A 19652-nucleotide genomic window follows, 5' to 3' on the forward strand; every position below is an offset into this window, starting at 1 on the left:
ACCATCACCTCTCCCATGCACTGCAATAAAACATCATAATGCTATCCATAACTACCTATTTATTCTTATGCAGTCTCGTACTCCAATTGTACTGCACAGATCTTGTATTTTTAAACCACATTATGGGATATGACATATATGGCATATGTTGTTCATACGTAAAGAACCTTGCTCTAACTCCACACCAATGTTGGCTTGCGCATCTGCCGCTTGGTTATTGGCTCGCTTTATAGGGAAAATTTTGAAATTTTCAATTTTCTTTAAGAGATACAATATCCTTGTAAGAATTGGAGAGGATTTCAACTCAATGAGGTTCTTGTGCTTGGTGAGGCTCAAAATGTTTTGGATTATCACCATAGAGTCACCAACAATAATCAGGTTCCTGATACCTTCAGAGACACCGATTTTCAATCCTTTCTAGAGAGATAGAGTTTTTGCTTGATTGTTCGTGGCATTGTCGAGTCCCTATGAGAACTTTAATTCAGTATTTTCTTCTAGGTTTACTAGCACCCGCTCCAGCCTCCTCACCATTTCTTTAGTGTTGTTATGCTTGTGATAGATCTTAGTTTTTAGAAACTAGGTCTATTTAATAGTCTCATTAGAAAATGGATATATTTGGTTGTTCAATATAGAAATCTCAAATGTGTGATTACCATGCCTCCATTAAATTTGATATATTCATACTTGAATGTGAATGCAATTGAGTTTGAACCCTTCAAAATGCATACTCATGTATTATTATTGCTTGAAATGCTAGAATCCTCTCAAATTTCTATTTAAAAATAGGTTCAAAATTATTTTGTTATGTAGAAGGTCATCTTCATTCCAATTCATTATGCTAAATTTCTCTTTTTTCCAATTCATTAGGTTGAAAATTGAGATTGTTTGTTTTTCTTCATAATACATTATAATTAATGAATTTGATGGATTTTTTATTGAAATTACATAAACAATGACTATACATAATTGTATCAAATCATTTACTAATTTGATAATATGAATAAATATGGTTGAATATGTTTAATGTTTTGAAATAATATAAAACATAGAAAACTAATTAAACTATATTTATAATCAAATCAAAACTAAAAAAATTCAAATAAATTTATATCAACTAACCAAAAAAACACTTATATTTAAGGTATATGATATTCAAGTCATGAAATAAAAATAAATATAACATATCACGCGAAAAGTAATTAAAAAAAGCAAAATTCATAACACAACATTTACTTAATAGATAAGAAAACTAATAAAATTAAAACCCATGTTTTGGACATTCCAATTTTTTTCAAGTTTTAGATAACTGTTCATCTAGATAAAAATTGAACCTTTCGAGAAGTATGATGTGACTGAAAAGATATTGGCACGCACGATGGTGAGACCTAACCACACCTACCTACCAATAAAGCCGTAGTCTAACGAGAGCCGTAGGCTAACGAGGCGGACCAGTTACTTGAAAAATTATGGAAATTTTAATTATGTTTAGAGAAAATTTGGGATGAATTTTTGTAAATTCAAATTATAGTTGTTAGAAGTTTTTGTTGGTGCTGAATTTTCCACTATCAAAAATCTTCAAACACTACTAAAAAAAATTCTTTTTACCCAAATTCCAACCACTTTTATCCATCCAAACAATTCCTCTTCCACCAATAAATACCATAATGTTATTACAGTTAAACACGCCTACCAATAAACTGTGTGAAACTCTGAAAATGAACAGATCCTTCGGAGTTCTGAACGTGACAATGTTTCGGAAGATGGGGCTGTTTAATTAATGGATACTCATGCACATTTGATTTCGTACCACTTCAAACCTAAAAACCAGCCCCTTAGCTACATGGAAAATGCCATGATGGCCTCCAAAAAATTTGTGTTCTTAACCATGAGATATACACCATTTAATTCGAAGACTTGTATTCTTATTCCACGAACCCTCAAACCATAATGTCAGAAAAGAGAAATAAAAAAAAATAAAAAAAGACACATGAAGATGAAACCAACTATTATCAAAATTGAGTTTGCACAGGCTTGAACTCTTGCAAATGCTTAAATTCCACCCGTGGCTTCACCCATACTTTTCCCTCATACATCTTGGTTTCGGAGAGGTGCTTGGTCTCTATTATGAGAAAGTATAGTAGTCCCAAGACCACTTGCTCCTGGCCTTTTACCACCATGGAAAACAAAATACTAACTTTATGTTGTATGTTGTGTTCATCGACAGCAAACAACGGTATCAACACCAACATTGTTCTGTTGTGCCTCAACATTTTAATCAAATTCAGCATTTATCATTGTATGATGTACATATGCATTAATGCTCTGGAGCCATAGTAATGATCTATCGACATAGGGGTCTTGGCTTCTTCTTTTTTATGAGTTGAGTTAAAGTTGAGTCTAGAACAATAGGAGAACTAAGCTTCTTCTTTTCTTGAATTTGAGAGGAAGAGAAGCTGGAAAGTTCAACAGAGAGATATAAGAAACAAATATCAACATACTACCGAAGGCCACGACTGATCATAACCTTGATCAAAATTTCTGTACTTCACCACAACTGTTTCAGGGCTTGCAGGAATGCCATGGATATACCAATACTCACTGAATTTATGTATATATCTTGATTGTTGACGCCAATGTTGCTCTACGTGCAAATATGATGTCATTAACGGATTGCAGAAACCATGTCAATATATGTGCATGATACCATAATGTCTTCTTATAATTAGAGTATCTATTCTATGCATACAATGTGGATCATCTTACACGGTAAAACCATATGCAATACTCCGATCTAAAGCCATACACTAATTTCTATATGGTTTTGTCATACGAAATATTGATGGAGACATACTTTCACTGCCAATGTGCCGAGAATGTAAAATTACATATGCGATGAGCCAAAAGAGATACGATGGATTCAGAACCATGTGAGGTGCCTAATAGTTCTAGGATGCGGCAAACCATACATCTGAAATGTAAGTTATAGGATCGAGCCAATAGAGTGAAGTCATATAAAAGGAGATCAGGTTACCTGGATGATGATATATACAAAAGGGACTGTGCTTAGGACATTTACTTCAGTTTATAAAAAGTATACTAATATCTTCCTGTAAACTGATTTTTATGAAAATAAAAAATTTATGATATCTTCATGACGGTTTATGATATGTTCATAACATTTAAACACAAAGGGAAAAAATGATACATTCATGAGAAAGGCAAATCAAATATACCATCAAAATTTTCATATAAACTTGATGATGTATAAATAATAACCTAAGGCCACCACACATTGGTAGTTTCCAAGGGTGATACAGATATATAAGACTGTCGTTGTCGTTGATACGTATGAAGATCCGGTAATCCCATTTTCCGGAAGATTAATTTCCCCTTGGAGTTAAATATGGAGATATTTATGGACATATTCATTTTCCAGTCTGCCACGATTATCAACCCACTTTTGTTCACCGCAAAGGTAGGATGAACAGCAGAATATAATGGAAAGTGGCCTTTTGGGGATAGCTTATACCACGGTTCACTTTTTTCAGCTTCATTCAACATCCACATGTGAAGGTCAACAGAATCACGTCTGTCAGTTGCACACAATTGAAGTAGCGCCAGTTGCCCATCGTGTTCACATAAATTCCCCGGAGAAATCTTTGTGCATCCCTTTGGTGGTGCCATTTCTGTCCAAAGTCCATCAACAATATTGAACGCCACGATGAGATTGCGATTGCGATGGGAAGCGAGAGTAGCCCAGTGAAATTTTCCTTTACAGTAAATACCCTTTCCACAAGGGCGAATATGGTCGGGGACAATCGTGGAAACTTGAGTCCAGGCGTTGGATTCTGAATCATAAATACACATCACATTTGTTCTATCCCTATCAGAATACGAATTTCCTAGCACGAGAATGCAACGCCGTGTGGAGGCATCGAAGGTCATTCCACTGAAAGTGAAGGAGGTAGCAGGAGGAAGAGGCAGCCGTCTCCAATTATTGGTACCAGGAATGCCCATCGAAAGATCCGATTGAAAACCTTTTCTATGACAGCAGAAGATGCCCTTGCAAGTATCAACAACGACGTGATTGAGCAAAGGAACTTTGTAGATTGCCGAACCACCTCCTTCCACAGCCCAATATTCCACATCACCTTGCAGATCCCAGTGGATCTGAATCAGAAATCCCGGGGTGGAATGCAGTGACCAATTTGGAAGCTTTACTTGGAGGGCATCACGGGAAGACAACAGATCATTCCACTGTTTGCAGACCGACCTCATTTTGCCCAGAACCTTAATGGGCAGCCTCGCTAAAACACTATGCAGCACGTCTTCTGGGAGCCTTTCCCAGACTTTTGTTTCCATTGCTAAAATATCCGTAAATATCTTTCGGAGTTACTCCACACCCTTCTGCGCGGTCCGATCTGTTCTGATCTTCGGATATGGCTCTCACCTTCACAAATTATATCATAAGAAATGAACATTAAAATATAAACCATTATAGATTTAGTTTAAATGAGGATGGAATAAAATAGGGATTCAATTTTTTAACTGTAAATTTAGCCGACATTATTTAAAATATTTGAATAATTATTTAAGGTTTTTATTTTTTATAAATTTCTGTTTTATTTTTATTTTTAATAACTCATGATTTATATTATGGCCGTAGAATTGGAAAATGTTTCCGAGTATTATAACAGAAACTTCAAATTCTCAGTTGGAGTTTTTTAATACTCAATGCTCTGGGATTGGTTATACTGGCCAACAACTTCCATAACAGGAACCATCATCTCATTTTCACACTCAGTTCCAGCTACTGCTAACTTAGGAAGTCTTGAAATTTATCACAGAAACTCTTCAAGAGTGTTCTCGGGTTTCAATGATGATAAAACCTTTTCATTTGAATTTTGCTTCTACGAATCCACAGAGAGGAGAGATATGGAGGGGTTAAAACCATAAGTACTCCCTCAACAACCCACAAGGTGGATGGAAACGGATAATCCAAACAAGCTCTAAGCGCTCGAGAAGTCTAGGTTGAAGCCTTACGTTGTAAACATCGAATTCATCACGCAAGTCCTTGGTCAAGTTCGGAACATAGCTGAGGATTTTTGGCTGAATTTCGAAATTAGATCAAGCTTTTCTACAGTGTTTGGTTACAGAGGAGCAAGAAGACATTTTTCAGAACAATAGGCTTGGTTAACAAAGGCCAAAAGTTTGGTTACTGGTTCGCAAGTAGATTGAAATAATTGTGTGGAGTTGATGACACGAGGTTCATGCACGAGTTCCCTATCGATATGATCAATGATGGTACTACAAGGTACGTGGCTTCTCTGGTTATGGAGCATCTCTCAGGAATTTCTGATGTTTCTCATTGCAACTATGGATTTCTTGATGCCATTGAAGAAGGCATGAATGGAAACGTCATAATTGGTCTGCCCATATTACTAAAAAGTTGGTAAGCGTCAAGAATTTCAACCGAAAGGGCCTCATTTCAGGCACAAAGGAAACCCAATATGGATCTTCCTATAGGGTTGTCATTGCATTGCTTGTTAGAGAGCAGACACTTGATTTGTGGCATCAGGTTGTAGAAAATGGGGGGTTGGATTTTGAATTGTTGAAGAAGAGAAAATTGATTGAAATCACTGGGTTGTAGGATATGGAGTTGTTGAAGAAGAGGAGAGTGAATGAAATCAGTGGGATGGAGGATAATGAATTGTTAAAGATGGGGAGCACGAAAGGGGAGGGGAAGATTGAAGACGGAGAAGGAGATCAATGTGGGGAGAAATGGTAGAAGTTGTTGCCACTGGTGGATTTGGAAGGGGGGAGTGTCGATAGTGAAGGAGTACAAATGCAAAAGGGAGTATTGATGGGAATTCCACACCTGAGGAATTCTCCGATCATCATCTTCATGGGCCACAATTCCATTCGTAACTTAAATGATTTTTGATGTAACAAAAGAGACGTGTCAATTTAAGAGAAAATGGAGACCAAACAAATGTAGCCTAATTCATTTAACAAATGTCCACATTTGTACTGAGGACTCCCGGGTTGTAGCCAAAATTGATCACTTCCATCATACGAAGCTTAGGGAAGCTTTAGAAATTGAGAAACATGGTAACAACCTGAATAGGGATGAAGGTTGGAAAATTAGCAGCAACTTGTTCTGGACTTTTGAATAAATTAATTAATTATTTAATATAATAATAATTATTATTTTCTTTAAAAATAATAATAATAAAATTTAATTAATTTAATTTTATATTAATTTTTATTGATCCTAGTTTTTTATTTCCTTTATTTTGACTATAAAAAATAGAAATAAAAATTGTTTAATTAATTTATTAAAAAAATAATTTTTTATTTTTTAACGAATCATAAATTAATTAAATTTATTTATTTTTATATTTTAGTAATTTTATTGATCCTAATTTTTGAATTCCTTTATTTTCTCCATAAATTTAGCTTTTTAAAAATTTTGTTTTACTTTCTTTGACTAAAAAATATAATAATTTATTTATTTATTTATTTTTGATTTTTTGACTTTCTAATGGATCATTTTGTTTTTTCTTATTTTCTTTGAAGCATCTACACCTATATATACAATGTTAAGGTTAGATCAGATACTTAACCTTTGCCCTGATGATGAACCACCGTAGAGGGTTCAAAACGTTGGCTCCAATAAATTATTCGATGTGATCATTCTGAAAGAATCTACTGTAAACATTATGGATCACAAAAGTCTAAACTCAGAAAGATGTCCACAACTTAAGAAAAGTGTAGATGAAATTGATTAGTGAACCGATTAAAAAAAACCATATGCCAGATGTCAATCAAAACCATATGCGAGATGTCAATCAGAGAATGAAAATGTAGACTACTAAATTGGTTTAAAAGTAGGTCTGTCGTCCTAAATATAACATGTAATGTGCAAATGAGTTTTTAATATTTTATTAAATCAATTATAAATATATTAGTATTTGTATCGAGAGGTGCAAAGCAATGTCAATAGGATATGTAAGCCTTGAGTTCATCCATGTTTTAGTAAAAGAGCGTTTATTAGGAAGTGACAAGTGGCAGACGAGGAGTTGTATCAGAGGTATGGATATCAAAACTTTTAAAATGAGACCAGATGAAATACTTGCGATATTGAGTAGCTCTAAATAGTGGCTTTTAGCTTATAAAGCAGATGTGTCTCTTGATAAAATGGTTGGAGCATATGATCGGAGAATTTTCCAATACCAAAACTCTAATACATATAACATTGGCCCTTTATAATAATAGTAATTCAAGGGGTTGTGATCCAGGTGCATGGAAAATGGAAATTGCCTTTCCAAGTGCTCCATTTACAACACCTACTTCAACCCACAAGTTACATGTGATGAAAATATGTTGTTCGTTGTAAATAATAGCTTTTTGATCCAACTGTTCATCTTCTTTGTGTGTACAATAGGATGGTGGTCCCTTTTCTTTGCATCGCATCATCCAATTAGCATTTTCAATTTTTTGAGCATTTGTTTGTTATGCAATGCGATAGCTAGGTTACATTAGAGAACTTTTCAGGTCTAAAATGGGCCTCCTAAGAAAAATGTACAACTAAAATAAACTCTATAAGAACCAATAGGATTCAAGATGATGATGTCAACCATGTGGGATAATTCACTATTTTTGGGGCAAAAAAGTAAAAAGATTAAAAAACAATAAAATAATAAAACTACTTTTTCAACTTATATTTTCAACTTATCTCCCAAAGCTTTTACTCAATTTTCGAGTGAGAGTACTTGGATGAAAATTTTAATTCCTCATCCAATGAGCATCCATGTTGCATACTTTCGATGGACCCTACTACACGAAAAATGAAAAATACATTAAAAAACATTATTGGAATCACATTTTTCATGTATTTCTCATTTTTAGTATAGCGGGGTCCACAAAAAGTAGTCAACATTGGTATTCCTTCGATGAGGAATAAAATTATGCATCCAATGAGTGTTCCCGTTCAAAATTTGAGTAAACCCATAGGGAGATAAGTTGAAAATATGAGTTGAAAAAGTATTTTTTTTTCTTTTTTTCCCTGTAAAATTTGATGATGTAATACAACTTTATTTTATTATTTCCACTATTATTTTATAATTTCCTTAGGAAGCCCATTTTAGACCTAAAAATTCCCGTAATGGTTGGATATAGGTGGATTGCACTGTCGAATTCCTACTACTCATCGTTTAACAAAAAAGAATTTGTCCTTGACATGAGAAGGTTCAAGACTTCAATTCTTGGTGTTACATTCCTGAGATTCATGAGCACTTGGAAGAATGCAATTGGAAGAGGGTTGGTCCCTTGTTGATGAATGATGGTAGATAGTGTGATGATTGTGTCGAAGCCACACTAAAGGGAATTGTCGCACGATGTGCCAACATACATGGGGTTGTCCTTCATAGGAGGTAGTTCACCAAGATCAACAACAAGTATGATAAATTGAATGCTGAAAGGCACATTTTGATACGAACGAAATACCTCCCTTAAATGATTGTCTATGAGTGAAAGAGGTTTAGGCCCAATAAAGCTCATTTCATTAATTAAAATGTATGTGACGTGACAAAGTTTTTCTTGGAGATGAATAAGTGGTTGGCGCTCAATAGGATGCATTGACAGTGAAGGAATCTAAATGGCATAATGGATTGCAAGTGCCTCTATGCTAAACACTACAACACCTATTGGAGTGAGTAGGAGCAATGGACTTGAATTGGGATAAGATTCAACAAGAAATGTATCTTTTTAGCAATCAATTAAACGGGAATTCCCCATGCCAACAGTACCTTGGATGAGAATTCTAAGTGGAGGAATGGAGGAAGTGGTCCTAAGGTGGGTGAGGACAATGGTGAAGAAACTTGTTGGGTGGACAATAGTGAGGTGAGTGAGTTGGGAATTGGAGAAGGGCTAGAATGGATTTGGGTGGATGAACGACTGAAGTCTATGAAATGAATGTTTGTTTCTTGCAAAGAACAATATGAAATGGAAATGGTATGAAGTGGATCCTAACCTACAGAGGTTGAACACAGAGGCCTAGGAATTGCAACACCAATATGACGAAGCAAGAGCGATGGCGCATACTATTACGATATCACAGCAACTGGCAGTGCTAAGTTGTACGAGGCAAACCAATTGCTTGAAAAGGTGGAGGCAGTGCAACAGAAATAGGAAGTCCTCAAGGCCAGATTCAAACCATTGCTAGACAAAGGCTACGTTATTTTTTCCACCATTGAAGAGAAGTAGGAAAGCTTACATAGGACATTGCAGAAGGTAAAGGATGACAACGCGGGACGAGCAACATAGCAGCTGATGGAACAACTCTAGAAGGTAGCGACGTAGAGCGTGGCTAAGGTAGAACTGGTGCAAGTTGAGATGGGAGGCCTTTGCAGTAATATCTTCATGCCAATAGAGTGACTTGAGGGTGAGTCACGATATTTTCGCTGGGGGCCTATTGGGATAGGGTCCCCTGCGATCAATTTTGAGGCAAAAGCCCAACTATTGGGGTAGAAAGCCCAAGTTTTTGTTAGGTAAAGTTTAAAGTCTCTAAAAGTTGTGGTTGCAGAGCGCTTATATAGTAAGTGTCATAAATGGATTTTTCCTTATTTTATGTAAGTTGTATCGGCTGCAGTAGAACTAGCCATGGTCTGCGGGCCATGGGATTATATAAAAAGGAGAGTCTTAGAGAGTCTAAATGGAGTCATGAGAAAATAATGAATGAAATGGGTCATTAAGAAGTGGGGAGTGAAGAGTCTTAGAGTAGAAGAGAGGCTCTGCAGCTGTGTGTGCAAAGGCCTAGAGTTGAGTCCGTAGTTGAGTGCGCAGACCCCTGCAGCTGAGTGCACAGGGTTGTCTCGAGTCTGTAAGTAAAACTGAGGTATCAATAAAGAGATTATTCTGGAAATATTTTTGTTTTTCCTATTTACTTATGTTATGAATGAATGCAACTATGTTATGATTAATATTGGTTTTATGATTTAATACTGTATTGATGCGTGATTATGCATGGTTTACATTGTTATATGAACGCAAGTAATAATATCTATTTACATGAAGAATATCTTAATACATGTTAAAGAGATCACACACTTAAGTTGATCTGGGTAATAACAGACTTAGGTGTAATTACAGAGGCACGTAAGTGCTGTATTTACCTATTTAGGGTCAACAAAAGATAGTCGTAGAGCTTCACGAAGGTCTAGATGTTGGTGAAAGGAAGTTATATAGATAAGCCTTAAGGGTATATAGATTTGTGCAAACGTAGATTAGGGGTATAAAATGACATCAGAACCATCTCTAGGTGTGGAAACTTAGTTCCAACATTTCCCCATACAACTTTGGGTGAGACTTCAGTCCGCACTCCGCGAATTGATGCCGAAAGGGCCAGTAGTGTAGGGATTTGTTTGGAAAACTTAACTCTAAACTTGGGTTAGGACCCACTAAGCCAATAGAAACCAAAGCGGAAAGAAAACAAAAAAGAATACAAACAAACATGCGAAGTAAGTAAGAAAACAAGCATGCAAACAAACAACTCAAAAGAAAACACTACTCCTACTCCTATGCTAACAGTGTGTGGGACCCATCACGTGAATTTCTATTTTCGATGTAGCCATTGGCGCATTGGTAGAACCATGTTGGTTAAGGCATGGTGCACGAACCTCACAGTTGGGAAAACCAGCAAGTGTTATAGAAATATTTGGGCACATCAACCCCAAACTTATATGTCGATAAAATAGGGCTCCTCAACCCCTAAAAGAGTTGTTTCAAACCCTAAATGAACATAGTCATCTAAATACATCAATCCCCAAAAGTTCCATCTGAGTAACCATCCAGAAATGGCCTAAATTAAACCATACTGACTGCTCCACTAGCAAAGTACGATGCATACTGAGTGGTACATTGCTAGGGTGCGATGCATACTGATTAGTCTTTCTATAGGGTTTGAATTTTTTAAGTGTAATTTTTAACAATTTACATTATATAAACATTTTGAATAATTATTTAAGTTTTCTATTTTAAAATTTGTAAAAAAAAAATTATTTTATTTTTATTTTTAATAAAAAATACAAAATTATACATCATATTAAACTAGAAACTATAATTTCTACTCAATAATTACCTTTTCCAAAACCAAATTTGGCCAAACTGGGTCAAACAAATTTGGTGAGTGACACCAATTTTTGTACTCGAGGGTCCTCTGATCATCATCAACTCAAAATAAAAAACAAACATAGCCATATAGTGGAAGCTCAATATGGGTGCAACACTATGAGACTTTATGATAATGGGAGGTTCCTTTGCCAATTTGATATTATGATTCCCTCAAAGGCATCCTACAATTGATCATAAGCCTTGGAAAATTGCTCGCATGCAAACTTGTGCAAAATTCAAACACATATGATAGTGTCATTGGAAATACTTACAACTTTTCCTTTGCAACATATGTTGCAAATGCTAGTATATTTTCCACCGTATATTAATTTATAGGAGTTGTATTTAGTGCAACTTTTTGGACTTTTCGGTGCTGGAACTATGAAAGTTTTTGAGGTGAAACCTTAATATGTGTTATTTAAACTGGGTTTTTATTCAATAAATTCATGTGAGATTTTAAAGAAATTAGGCCTGAAAAACCTATCGAAAATTTGAACCTTAATTTTATGGTTTACATAATACATTATAGCATGGAAATCACCAATTAAACTACTCCTATGATCATTCTTATTTCATTATTGACCAAATTTATTTGAATATATCAATATAAATTATTTTATATATTAGTTTTCTTTTCAGAATCTTCCTAAATAATACTTTCATAACTTATAATTAATTTTGACATCACATCATCCCTTTTTTTTGGGCTTATTTTCGAAATTTTTAAAATTTCTTGGGCCTTTCATCTCCTCGACGTTGTGCTGCAGCAATACTTGTTGCATTCTTGTCCTTGGCTAGATGCTTCTTTTTGTGTTTTAATTCTTGAATTTCAAATTTCTTATTTTCAGACTCAACTAATAGGTTTATATAGTATTCTAAGGTGGGTATCTTTGAATTTCGACCCAAGTGAAGACTACCTTGTGGTCATTGCTTTTTTTTTATTGACACTCTACTAGTAGCTTTAGGAACTGACCAAATAACTTCTCCACCCTCCCACCTACATGTCATTTCTTCTCACTTTCATTTCAGTATCCGAGGTAATTGATTTAACTATATTGTTATCTTTGCCTGATGCCTCATTATGTTCTTCATCTTCTTCCATTGATCTAGTGTCCACAAAAAAATGAACAATTTGTTCAATTTTTTTGGTTGTGAAGGAATGTTCATTCTTTGTTCATTGATTCCTGAGACACTATGTTCGTTCAAACTAATCATGGCTTCTGTCATCCATGATGGTGGGGTTACTTGCCTTGGAAATGTCAATTCGTCACTATTGCTTCCTAGTGCAATATCAACAATGTCATTTTCAAATGCATCTTCATTGTCAACTGCATGTTCAATAATGTCATTAACAATATGAGTAGTAGAAGTTCCATGTGCTTGAGTTGGTAGAACAACCTCCATGTTACTATCAATTTCATCATGATTATATTGTGTTTCACACACATGTTCATAATCATCACCATATAATTGTCCTCGAGAGAGGGAAATCATATTATCAGTTGCAACCACATCACCCTGTTCATCTACTTAATATTTCACTTCAACACCTGTTTCAATATGCCCTTCTTCCTCACCATCCACATGAAACCCTTGGTGAAACCCAATATCATGCATAAGAGCATCATAATTCATTTTCCAGATTCCTGTCCTAAAGCCAACCTTGATATTTGATGATGTGAGAGATATTTTAAATTCTTTAATTGCAAGATCTACTAGCTCGAACCTTTTCACCTCAACCGCTAGTTTCTTTTCCTTCAATGCAACATGCTCTTACCTAAAATAGTTCTTGAAAGGGCCAAACACACTAACATCAAGGGGTTGTAATCTTTGAGTGGCATGAACAAATAATGTTAACAGGTCGATGCCCAAATTTTTTGCTTCCTCAATTGTTTATATACCAATGTGACTTCCATGGCCATCTAATATTAATAGGTTTTTGTCATTAAATTGTTTAGCCTCATGTTTTCCAATATATTTATTGCTAATTATCACAACCTCGTGGGATGGAAGAATTTGTTAGCACCCTCCTTTCCATGCTAGAAACCAACGTGGAGTCCACTAATTCAACTGTATGACACCTATCCTTCGTAGGATGCCACTTGTCACTGTTGGTGGGAGTTATAATGTTTTACATTCAATGATGGTCTAGGTTTTCTTCTGACCCATTTTATTCGATGTATTTCCAACCCTGTATTATCTTATCTGGGCTGGGTGTGTGGGAATTTTGATATTTTGGGAATGGTTCTGAATTTGTCAAATTTATTGGAGTGGTTGGGACTTTGTTAATACTAATATTCCTATAGATAAGATGTTGATTGGGTATAGTTACTATTGTTTGTCATTAAATTGTTTAGCCTCATGTTTGTCAACATTGTTATTGTCAATCATCACAACCTCCACACATGGAGGAAGTTGTAGGCTTGCCTTTCTACATCAGCTAAATAAACCTCTATGCTCGCCTTAGTAATGGTTTGTGATTCTCCTATTGTGGGAATGGTTAAGAGTTTTTCAAATTTATTGTGGGAATGGTTCTAAGTTTGTCAATACTCTTATTCCTCCAGATAACACTCTTCAGGCATGAAGGAAGCTATTGAAGCAATTTCAACTGAAAAAAGTGACACCTAGTTTATTTTCTAATTAAGATGTTGATCTAGTTTAATTACACTTTTTTGAGTTGAATTAAATCTTTAAATATTGAAAACCATAAAAACTTGATTTGAAGTCAACAAGGTTGGAGACACTCACGTATATCCTAGGTTTGGATTGGGAAGACAAGGTAATTTTGCAAGTTTTTTGGGTGTTGAGGGTAGCCTTAGTTGTGTTCTTGGACCTGTTTATAAAGTGCATTTCCTTAGTGTTATTTGAATTAAATTAAATTCTTAAATCTTGAAAACACAGTAAACTCTCCATTTTTTGCTATGCCATTGTCTCTTCGCTAGAGTTCTTTTTGTAAAATACTTTACTTACTTATAATTTTGAATTAAATTAATTATAAAAGAAGATAAACATGTATACTGATTTTTATGAATATAAGAGGTTTATGATATCTTCCTAACATGAATATAAAAAGTTTATATTATCTTCTTAACATGGAGACACAAATAGAAAAAGTGATACATTCATTAAAAAGGAAAATCAAATATCATTAAAATTTACAAATACAATTTAAAAAACCATCAAAATTTTCATAGAGACTTGATGATGTATAAATAATAACCTAAGGCCACCACACATTGGTAGTTTCCAAGGGTGATACAGATATATAAAATTGTTGTTGTCATTGATACGCATGAAGATCTGGTAATCCCATTTTTTGGATGATTAATTTCCCCTTAGAGTTAAATATGGAGATATTTATGGACATATTCATTCTCTAGTCTACTACAATTATCAGCCCACTTATGTTCATCGCAAACGTAGGATGAACGACATAATATAATGGAAAATGGCCTTTTGGGGTTAGCTTACACCATGTTTCATTTTTTCAGCTTATTCAACGTTCACATGTGAACGTCAACATAATCACGTCTGTTAGTTGCACATAATTGAAGTGGCACCACTTGCCCATGGTTTTCACATAAATTCCCCGGAGAAATATTTGTGCATCCCTCTGGTAATGCCATTTCTGTCCAAATGTTATGCTCTTAACCTGCAAAATGATACCCAAATACAGAATATGCGAAGAAAAGATACCCAGAACACAGAATAGCAACGATTTTATTATTCAGAGAGTAATGTTCACTTGCCTCTTTGAGGGGGCAACCTCCAATAGAGCAGAGCTCGACTACAAAAATAAGACACGATGCTCCTCGCAGGGAGTCTCTATCCTTTATATATGACTCATACATGCAATACCACGGGCCAATACCATGGGTTTTATTAATACCATCTATCTAATACTACGACCCATTTGCAATTAACTGTGGTCCCGTCATTAATTGCGGGTTAACCATTTACAAATATTAATATGGGCTTTATTAACTCTTGACTATGACGTGATCCCATGACATAAATAAGGGGGTTAGGGTGGGACCCTAACACCAAAGCCCGTCAATAATATTGAATGCTACAATGAGATTGTGATTGGAAGCGAGAGTAGCCCAGTGAAATTTTCCTTTACAGTAAATACCCTTTCCACAAGGCCAAATATGGTCGAGGACCATCATGGAAACATGAGTCTAGGCATTGGATCCTGAATCATAAATACACATCACTTTTAGAAATTCCCACCTATAGATCACCTGATAATGCGATATACTAAAGAAAAACACCTGAACTACTTCTACAAAAAATTTAGTGGAAGCTTAATGGAACATGAGCAACATCAATAAGAACACATATAACTGATAAGAAGGAATCAATCACACATAACATAGAAGATATAACCCGGGGAAAGCCTGAGCCTAAAACCCCAACTCTGTATTATCATACAAGTGGAAATATAACCAGTATTACAAAAAGAATCAGCTCAAAAGATATCATGCTCTCTCTGCAATACCTCTGCTTCTCATAAACAGTCAAAGGCCTCTATCTAACCTTTGGTCTGCCCTCCAAGCCTCCTATTTCTTTGCGCAATTCTGATTGGCGTCCAGTGCAGCCACTTGTGTGAATTAGCCTCTTCATAAACTCACTAACCTCCAATCGAACTACGCAGTCCTCAAGGAGATAAATCCTCATCATGGGTGAGCTTCCTTTATAGGAAAATATTCATCCAACTAATAGTACATTGTCGCTTCTCTGATCTCAACTGGGTCTCTGTCTGAACTGACATGCATGATTTATTAATGAGAGAATCTTCAGTTATCTAAAGTGTAGCAGTTATATGCAAGCATACGTTAACTAACTGAACTTACCTAATTTAAACAAACTGTTTAAATCAATTATAACTGGGCTTGACTCAATTAACTGAGCCAACTAATTACTAGTCAAATTAGAACTCGTCCTTATCTCTGTAATTGATGGATAAATTCCTCAATTAATAGATAAATTGTTGCATGTCCTCACATAGACTTCATGTTTGATTTTTCACAACTAATTTTACTTCCTATTTTAGTCTAGGGACTCACTAAAAATAGGAATCCATCGTGAACCACTAAAAGTAGAATGTTTTTTTTAGCACCTCCATTTTTCATTCCCTGTTGCTCAATCCAAAACTGGTACCCAAACTGCTATTTATAGCAGTGCTATTTTTAGCACTTCTATTTTTAGCATTTCTTGTCGCCATTTTCAACATCACATTTGTTCTATTCCCATTGGAATATGAATATCCGAGTAGGAAAATGCAACGCCGTGTGGAGGCATTGAAAGTCATTCCACTGAAAGTGAAGGAGCTAGTAGGTATCGCAGGAGGACGAGGCAGCCGTCTCCAATTCTTGGTACCAGGAATATCCATCAAAGGATCCGACTGATCCTCTTTTATATGACAGCAAAAGATTCCCTTGCAAGTATCCACAATGATGTGGTTGAGCACAGGAACTTTGTAGATTGCCGAACCACCTCCTTCCACAGCCCAATATTTGATGTCACCTTGCAGATCATAGTGGATCTGAATCAGAAACCCCGGGATGGAAAGCAGCAACCAATTTGGAAGCTCTACTTGGAGGGCATCACGGGAAGACAACAGATCATTCCACTCTTCGCAGACTGGCCTCATTTTGACCAAAACCCTAATGGAATGGCTCTTCTAGGAGCCTTTGCCAGATGTCTATTTCCATTGCTAAAATATCTGTAAATCTCTTTCGGAGTTACTCCACGCCCTTCTACTTGGTGCGATCTGGTATGATATTCGGATATCTGGTATGATATGGAGATATTTATGGACATATTCATTCTCCAGTCTACTACGATTATCAGCCCACTTCTGTTCACCAAAAAGGTAGGATGAACGGTAGAATATAACGGAAAGTGGCCTTTTGGGGTTAGCTTACACCACGTCTCATTTTTTTTCAACTTCATTCAACGTCCACATGTGAATGTCAACAGAATCACGTCTGTCAATTGCACACAATTGAAGTACCGCAACTTGCCCATGGTGTTCACATCAATTCCCTCGAGAAATCTTTGTGCATCCCTCTGGTGGTGCCATTTCTGTCCAAAGTCCATCAACAATATTGAACACTACAATGAGATTGCATTTGGAAGCGAGAGTAGCCTAGTGAAATTTTCCTTTATAGAAAATACCCTTTCCACAAGGCCGAATATGGTTAGGGACCATCGTGGAAACTTGAGTCCAGGCGTTGGATTCTGAATCATAAATACACATCACATTTGTTCTATCCCCATTGGAATATGAATATCCGAGTAGGAGAATGCAACGCCGTGTGAAGGCATCAAAATTCATTCCACTGAAAGTGAAGGAGGCAGCCGTCTCAAATCCTTGGTACCAGGAATGCCCATCGAAAGATCTGACTGATCCCATTTTCTATGACAACAAAAGATTCCCTTGCAAGTATCCACAATGACGTGATTGACGTTATTGACCAATTTGGAAGCTCTACTTGGAGGGCATCATGGGAAGACAATAGATCATTCCATTGTTTGCATATCGTCCTCATTTTGCCTAGAACCATAATGCAACAACTCTTCTAGGAGCCTTTGCCAGATGTCTATTTCCATTGCTAAAATATCTGTAAATCTCTTTCGGAGCTACTCCACCCCCTTCTACTCGATGCGATCTGGTATGATATTCGGATATCACTCTCACATTCACAAGTTATATCATAAGAAATGAAAAATAAAATATAAATTATTATATATTTATTTTAAATACTGATCTAGTAAAATAGGGATTTAATTTTTTAAGTGTAAATTTTTAACACTTTACTTTATTTAAATATTTTGAATAATGATTTAATTTTTTTATTTTTTATTTTTTTTATTTTATTTTTAATTTTAATAAAAAATAACAAAATTATACATCATATTAAACTAGACACTATAATTTCCACTCAATAATAACCTTTTCCAAATCCAAATTTGGTCAAACCGGGTCAAACGAATATGGTGAGTGACACTAATTTTTGCGGTCGAGGTTCCTCTTAGGTAATGTTCTCTCCCGCAGGGTGTGTAGTTGAACCATTTAAATAATGGATATAAGTTACAATTTATATATTCTAAAATGGATTTGATATAACACTATCTTAAGAAGCATATTTTAATGGTTTTTTTCAAGAGCGCAGAGTTTAATCATAAAAGCGAACTAATCCACTAGTCTCATAAGAGAAAGTATTTTAATTAATTTTTCTGATGGTGTAAATGTGAAGTTAGCTTTGTAAATCTGGACTTTATTTGGGTGGAGTAAGTATTTAAGATAAATTTATATGGGTATATTTTTATTTTTACTTTTTAAATATAAATTTAGTTTTATTCATATTTATTACTAGCAATTGCCCCAAAAGGTGCAAAGAGATGCCCATAAGATTTTGAAATTGAAAAAGTTGTACTTTGATTATAATTTTGGAGCAATTAAGTTTTGCCACATCACCTAAATTTAGTTTATCTATAAGTTTGTCCACCTTGTTAGGATCCTCAAATTGAGAAGAAGTTGTAGTTTGTGTTTCGCAATCATGCTCTTGAAACATTAAATATAATATGACATTTCTAGTCTCAAAAAACTAGAAAATTTAGTTTATCTATAAGTTTGTCCATTTTGTAAGGATTGTCAAATTGAGAGGATGTTGTAGTTTGTGTTCCATAATCATTCTCTTAAAACATTAATTATAACATGAATTATTGTAGTCTCCAAAAACTCGGAAAATGATTTTATGTCATTGTGAACAAATAATGAGTAGAAATATTAAAAGGATTTATGAATAATGAAGTAAATGAAATATTAAAATTATATCTTACTTGGGACAAGCACTCATAGATTTGATACAAACTGCTCCTTTTTAAATAAATTCAAAACATATTAAAAATATATATTTATATATAAATAAGACTTCTCAACCTTTCTTTAAAAAATGTTCATTATCATTTATAAACAATTTCTTATTAAATAAAACAAACTATTCCTTACAAAATAGAATTGAAAATAAACGAAAATTTGTATTTCTCATTTTTTTTCTTCTTTAATCTTAATCTAGCTTAAAAATGATTCTTTATTACAGTATGAAATCTTATTTTCAAATACTCCAATAATTGTATCTTTTTAAAGTTTCCCTTTTTAAATTATTTTTATTAAAAAGCCTTTTATCTATAATTAAATAGAACTTACAAAATGGTTGCCACATTGTTTCCCTACTCTCCAGAAAAGATGTGCCCTCTAGGTAACCAACTGAAAAACAACTCTTGAGTGTTGTGAATTGGGCTATATCTTGAAGATATTTTGAAGATTAAAGAATATCTTCTTGTGATTAGGTCTTGTAAGAGGGATTTGTGAAAATTTCCAAGCCTAAGTGATTAATTCTTTATGATTTCAATAAATCAACTAATTGTTGAATTTAATCAATATAAAAATAAATTTTAATAGCTAAAAA

General features: G+C 34.8%; 1 protein-coding gene across 1 annotated transcript; it reads right to left on the reverse strand.

Moving 5' to 3' along the window:
- Positions 1 to 3276: 3276 nt before the first annotated feature.
- Positions 3277 to 4362, reverse strand: LOC149210814 (F-box protein At5g42460-like). The gene has a single exon (XM_089399105.1). The coding sequence runs from the start codon at positions 4360 to 4362 to the stop codon at positions 3277 to 3279; it is 1086 nt and encodes a 361-aa protein (XP_089255231.1).
- Between the last annotated feature and the right edge of the window lie 15290 nt (positions 4363 to 19652).

Source organism: Pinus tabuliformis, chromosome 1_2 (assembly GCF_031772625.1).
Source record: "Pinus tabuliformis cultivar Carrire ecotype Pingquan chromosome 1_2, CPIR1, whole genome shotgun sequence".
In the NCBI taxonomy this organism is placed as follows: Eukaryota; Viridiplantae; Streptophyta; class Pinopsida; order Pinales; family Pinaceae; genus Pinus; species Pinus tabuliformis.

Coding starts and splice junctions, on each gene's coding strand:
- LOC149210814 (XM_089399105.1), bottom strand. CDS start 4,362: ATGGAAACAAAAGTCTGGGAAAGGCTCCCAGAAGACGTGCTGCATAGT.